Raw genomic sequence first — 6,378 nt, forward strand, 5'->3', positions numbered from 1 at the left:
CAATTGAATTGAATTAAACTTAACTTAACTGAACTGAACTATACTGAACTTAATGCTCCTGAACTGAACTAAACTGAACTGAACTGAACTGAATGCTCCTGAACTGAACTGAACTGAACTGAATGCTCCTCAACTGAACTGAAATAAACTGAACTGCGAAATAAGTTGAAGCTGAAATTAAGCCAAAAAGAACAAGGCCTACCTCTATTAGACTTGTTTATGGTGTATTCTCATTGCTGGTGTTGTATTGGTCATAGATAGTTATAACTTTTTTTTGACGGAAGGATAGTTATAACTTGTAACAAACATATCACTCTTTATCAAAGTCACTCCAGTGTTTATTGTTTGGGTCACATTTTTCATTGGTTGGAGTCACATTTATCCTCGAGTGAGGTAACTTTAGTCATCGAATAAGGTCACTTGTGTATTTTGTCGGGGTTCACTTTTATCTTTGGTCTGTGTCACTTTTTACCTTGAGTGAGTTATATTTTTCACCTTTTACGCATTAGGTTAGATGTACAATAAAATACCGTAGATCGGGAGCACACAAATTTTTTTACAAAGAGAATTATAGCATTGAAGTGGATGAGTTTTAACAAAATCTTAAATTGAGTCTTGCAAAATTAAGACTCAACTTAAACTTGGTGTGTGTGTTAAACTAAATAAATAAATAAATAAAAAATATTATACATAAATTTATAAGACTTAAATGAATTTGAAGGGTGAGGAGCTAAATTTGATTGAATTTTAAAGAGTCTTAACAATAATTTAATTTTTAATTACGAAATAAATGCTGACATAACATTTGATTATTTGAAGAAAGTATTAAGACAAGACCCCATTAAACTTGCTCTAAGCCTGTGCGTTGTCCTAATATTATTTTTTTCGTTGATTTTGTTTATTTACATAGTATATTTTAGAACTATGTGTCTACATCATTACATTATAAGACTACAACATCTTATAATAATTAGGTAAATGACTTAGTTTATGAGGAGTAGTTGCTAAGCTCATGTGTTGTCCTGATTAGTCGTCTCCTTGGTTGTATTTTATTTATTTACTAATCGAGTATATTTTTTTTTCAAATTTTGCATCTACAACATCGCATTGTAAGAGTACAACATCTTATAGTGCAAAGTCTTGTCGTAATATACGCATCACATCTCACACGTTTTGATATTTGTCAATAGCTATAAGCACGTACACAAGCATAAACTAACAATCCAGTCACACAAACAAGAAAATTCGACAGTTTAGATTGATATCCCGATTATCGACAAGTGAAACATTTTACACGAATCTAGGATGCACCTATAGAGGTACTCCTATGAAGATTAGCCTTAGAAGTTAGAACATACCCCGTCACTGTATAAATACTCTAATACCAGTTGCTCTTAGAGCGAATTCAATCAACATCACCATTATTGAGTTTTTTCTTCGTTATATCAAAATTCATAATCCAGTACATGCAACTTGCCAACTTTTAGTAATGTAAAATAAGGGGATGAGATGTTAAGAGTTTGATTCACATGTGAGCTGATATTAGTTGTTTCACATGGAAGAAATAGAGAGAGATTAACTAACATATAACCAATTGGGTTTTAGGATGGAAATCCACCAGGTTAATTTATATATATGCGGTCAATCTCTTGGACTTGTGTAAGGCCCAATGAGTTTATCATGGGACAACTTTTAATGGACGGAGGAAATAGTGATTTACGGAGTAATTAATAAATTAAGATACATAATTTTCAACTTTTAAACAACATAAGAATTTCTTTACCGAAAAGTTGATTATCTATCCTAAGCTTTTTCTATGATTTCCCTCTTCAAATAATTAACTCAATATTCTTCTCTAAAAGTTGATGAAATGATGTTCCTTTTTCTTTCCAAAAAGCTCCTCAATTTCATAACATTTGTTCTTCAATTAGCAATTCTAGATCTTTTGTCTTTTAAAGGTCCCTCCATGTTGATTACTTCCACTAAGAAACATTCAAGATTGTTTTTAGAAGAACCACCTTCCATAATGGCTTCTAGGGCCAACTCCATCCACTTCTTTGTATTTTTCCTTATCTTGTGTCCGATCTCTTCGTCTCCCATAACTTTCTCTACACATCGTTTGACCTCTTCTCGTCCCACAATAGTAATACCCTCGTTATTCTTTTTCTTCGCCTTGATTCCCACTCCCCAAACCTCCTCCACCAACTTGGCGTTGGTAGGTTGGTCTGATATCTGTGGGACTCCAATCATGGGCACCCCAATTACCAGACTCTCTAGTATCGAGTTCCACCCACAGTGTGTCACAAAACAACCTATCGAAGGATGGCTTAGGACTTCCACTTGGCAACACCATGGCACGATCAACCCTTTCTCTAGCGGGCTACCACCAAATGGGCCAAGCCCGTTTTTTAATATATCATCTATAACTACCTCATCTTCATCTCCCATAACTTTATTATGGGTAATGGGCCGAACTACCCACAAGTAAGGCCGGCCCGTTAAGTCTAACCCATGCAATATCTCCTCAAATTGCTTCCGTTTTATAACGGCCATGCTCCCAAATGACACGTAGATAACTGATTTCTCTGCTTTGTTCTCCAACCATGCTAAATACTCCCTGGACCTCTCAAACAAATCACAGCCGTATGATGCATCATACGGATCAATCATGTCTGAATAGGCGGACGGAATCAACGGCCCGATGGTGATCATTTTCATACGATGATCATGATCAAAGGCCTTGGTAATCGCAGCTTCTTCAAGAGCATCAAATGAGTTAATAAAGACCGTTAGAATGGGGTCCCTTTCAAGGACTCTGATGTGATCCTCAATAGTGGGAGCAGCGAAATAGTGTGGACTTGAGGGTAGCAGAAAAGTAGGAAGATCACAACTCTCAAAGAGTGGCAAACCCGGTAATTCTACGCCAAGTTGGGGGCATTTTTTGTTGTCGTCGTCATCATTTCTGTTAATACCGTTGAAATAACGGTTATAAATTGCAAACGTGGTTGCTGATTGGATAAACAACAAAGCTGATGGCACGTGTAGTTCACGCGCTACGTCAGCAGCCCAAGGAAGCATTAAAGAATAGATCACAAGATCGACCGGGCGGCCCTTGTTTGAGAGTGAAAGGATGAGATCATGGAGGGAAGTGGACCCCACGCGCTTGGCCTTTTCAGCTACGCTACGTGGATCGTCCGACGGCTTAACACCGTCGTCAAACCCGGTCATGAAGGTAGCAAAGAAAAAACGGTCAAGATTCGACGACGATCCTTTGGAGGGGAGGTTGATTCGGGTGAGGGCGTTGGCCGTAGTGGCAAAGGTGACATATATAGTTGGGGAGGCGCGTGTGAGTTGCTTAGCAAGTTGGAGCGTGGGGTTTAAGTGACCTTGTGCCGAGGCAACGATGAGAAGAAGATGACGGTGGTTTTGGCTGCTCATGGTAAGTGTAGAATGTAGAATTTGAGGAGAGAGAAAGCAATGGAGTAGTGTAGATGAGAAGTGAAGTGTGTGGTTGTGGTCCTTGACTCCTTGTAGTGCTTCGTAAGATATTTATGTTGTAGCTTAAGGGTACATTATGAGGTTGTTTTTTCGCATATCAGATATGTGTGGAAACACACATATCAACTAAAAAATAAATAGCTAAAAGACAAAAAAGAATTACCATTCATGTTAAAAAAAAGTACCATTCGCTAAAAAAAAGTACCATTCTGTAAAAAAAAGTACCATTTAATTATTTTTTTGTCCTTTTTCTTATTTTGTCTTTTGTTGTGATATGTATTTGCCCATACATATCTGATATGCGCTTGTACTTCCTCGGTACATTATTGACTTTTATCCTAGAAATTATGGTTGTAAAGTTAAGCGTTTCTAATGAATTAATTGCCTAACATTTCTTTTAAAAAATTAATAGCCACGTGAAATTTTCACTCATATATTCAATCTTATGTGCACATGATACGTGAAACAATAATATATATACTTCTTCCGTTCCAGAAATATTGCACTATGGTTGACTTTTACTCCTCTAAGCCTTACTTTGATTCTTAATATCTCATATCGTGTGCAAGCAAAAATTATAAAAATTTAATATTTGGAAAATATATATCAATACGAATCTAACATGACCCAACATGACTAAAATTTCCTTACGTACGAATCACAAAAAATGGCCAAAGTCGTAGTATGAATAGTGTAAAAAACAAATGGTGCGATATTTCCGGAACGGAGGAAGTATTTCGTTTAAAAATTTAAAATATTGTTATTATCAATAAATACACAAAATAGTCAAGAAAATTATTCACAAAGTTTATCTAAAGAAAAATTAACACTCATATTGTTTGCTACTAATTTTGAAAAGCGAATACTACATTTTTAGTGTATAATTTGATACATTTTTTCTTTTAATTAGATAGGCCCAACTTGAATTAAAAAAAAAAAATGGTACATTTATGTACTTCAAATCTACTCCTAATCTTGAAAAAAGAATACGTGCATTATTTGCATTTTTTAACGAACTATTATTGTCGTTAAATAATCTTGCTTTGACCTTTTTCAATCAGATTGCTACCCGGCCTTAGGAAAATAGCATATGTTGCAAATTTTCACTAAACTTAATATTAATTTTGTATTTAATACAATTTGATTAATTTAATTGTGAGTGAGGGTGCTATAGACTATTCTATAGGGGACACCAAAAGATCATTTACCATAATAACCTCATGAGTTTCCTTATAGAATAGAGATACAAATGTATTTCATTGTAACTTATTGCATGTATTACAAGTGCGTTTTATTCAATTAATTTTTACTTATGTGTCTTATCTGACTTATCCAAACCTAAATGAATTTATCTAAATTTATTAAAACTTACGTGTAATACTAGTCTTTATTGTAAATTAAAATTGTGAAACTTTTTTTTTTCTTTTCTTAAACTTATTTGATATAGTACAAAGTTATTAATCTCAGTTTAAAACAGGAGGAAAGAAGGTGAATAAAATACGACTTAGCTATGTGAAGGAAATAATGCCCTTGGTCCAAGTATGCATTCTATGTTAAGTCTAATAAATGCGGTTCAGTATTAATTAACAAGTTAATAATTCAGTGAGATCAAGTGAGCTGAATGCCTAGCTAGAGGCCGCTTCAGTTCAAGTGGAATTAATGATATTAATCCACAGCTTACTCTTGACTGAACCCGTAGGGTCACACAAATAGTACGTAAACGGATCAAGTATTTAATGGCATTAAATACTCCATCTATGGATATTCGGAATCGACGGATCTTGGTTTCAGTGGGAGCTGAGATCGTCACAGGCTAGAAATGAATACTCCGGAAACGATGATATTGCCGGAAACGGAAATATGGATCGTATCGGAAATATAAATATTATCCAAGTCGTAGATGTTGCCGGAAACGGAAACATGGTACGTATCGGAAAATATTATCGGAAATGGAAATATTGCCAGAATCGGAAATATTGCCGGAAACGGAAATATGGTCAGAATCGGAAATATTATCGGAATCGGAAAATAATTCCGGAAACGGAAATATTAAATATTTGTTCGAAACGGAAATTGATTCCGGAATCGGAAATATTAAATATTGTTCGTATCGGAAATGAATTCCGGAATCGGGAATTTAATCGGAAGCGTATCGTACGAATTAGCATCGGACGAGGCCCTCTAGACGAAGGCCCAGCACGAAGCCAGGCCGTCGCCCAGCGAGCCAACGCGCACCATCGCACGCCAAGCCTCGACCAGGCCCAGCGCAAGGCCAGGCCGCCAAGGCCTTGGGCGCGCGCGCGAGAGCACAGCAGTGGGCCGAGCGCTGTGCGCCTAGCGTGGGCCGCAAGGCTTGCGCGGGTGTACGGTGCTCGTGCAATACTTGTGCGGGAATCCTGAAGCAATCGAGATTCGAAGTGTGATTAAATCCTAAAACTATTAGATAATGATTATTTAATTAGAGTCCTAGTAGGGTTATAATTAAATAAATTAGTATCCTGATAGGATTCCAAAACCCTTTCCATAACTCTATAAATAGGTGCCTAGGGTCACATATTTTCATAGATTATTCAAGTATTCAAAGTGAGTTTTTGAGAGAAAATTCAGACACATTTCTTGTCTATAAGTGCCGAAAATCTTTAGTACCTTAAGGGCGATTCTAGTTGGTCAATCTTAAGGCGGATCCGGACGTGCTGTGGACTATCTACGGAGGGACGACACTAGGAGTCCTAAAGACTTGTTCTTGTTCGGTTCGGGCGCAGCTAGGGAAGGCACGCAACAAAGAGTATGCATCTAAACTATGCTATATGATTATGTGTAAATAATATGTATTCCTGGCTAAATGGTTTTTCCGCATGATTTATGAATTGTCATATGTAC

General features: G+C 36.5%; 1 protein-coding gene across 1 annotated transcript; it reads right to left on the reverse strand.

Moving 5' to 3' along the window:
- Positions 1 to 1,605: 1,605 nt before the first annotated feature.
- LOC110778715 (phloretin 4'-O-glucosyltransferase-like) lies at positions 1,606 to 3,856 on the reverse strand. Its single transcript, XM_021983271.2, has one exon. It carries the CDS (start codon positions 3,436 to 3,438, stop codon positions 1,924 to 1,926), a length of 1,515 nt encoding a protein of 504 aa, XP_021838963.2. The 5' UTR covers positions 3,439 to 3,856; the 3' UTR covers positions 1,606 to 1,923.
- Positions 3,857 to 6,378: the final 2,522 nt, after the last annotated feature.

This window comes from Spinacia oleracea, chromosome 1, assembly GCF_020520425.1.
Source record: "Spinacia oleracea cultivar Varoflay chromosome 1, BTI_SOV_V1, whole genome shotgun sequence".
NCBI lineage: Eukaryota > Viridiplantae > Streptophyta > Magnoliopsida > Caryophyllales > Amaranthaceae > Spinacia > Spinacia oleracea.

Coding starts and splice junctions, on each gene's coding strand:
- LOC110778715 (XM_021983271.2), bottom strand. CDS start 3,438: ATGAGCAGCCAAAACCACCGTCATCTTCTTCTCATCGTTGCCTCGGCA.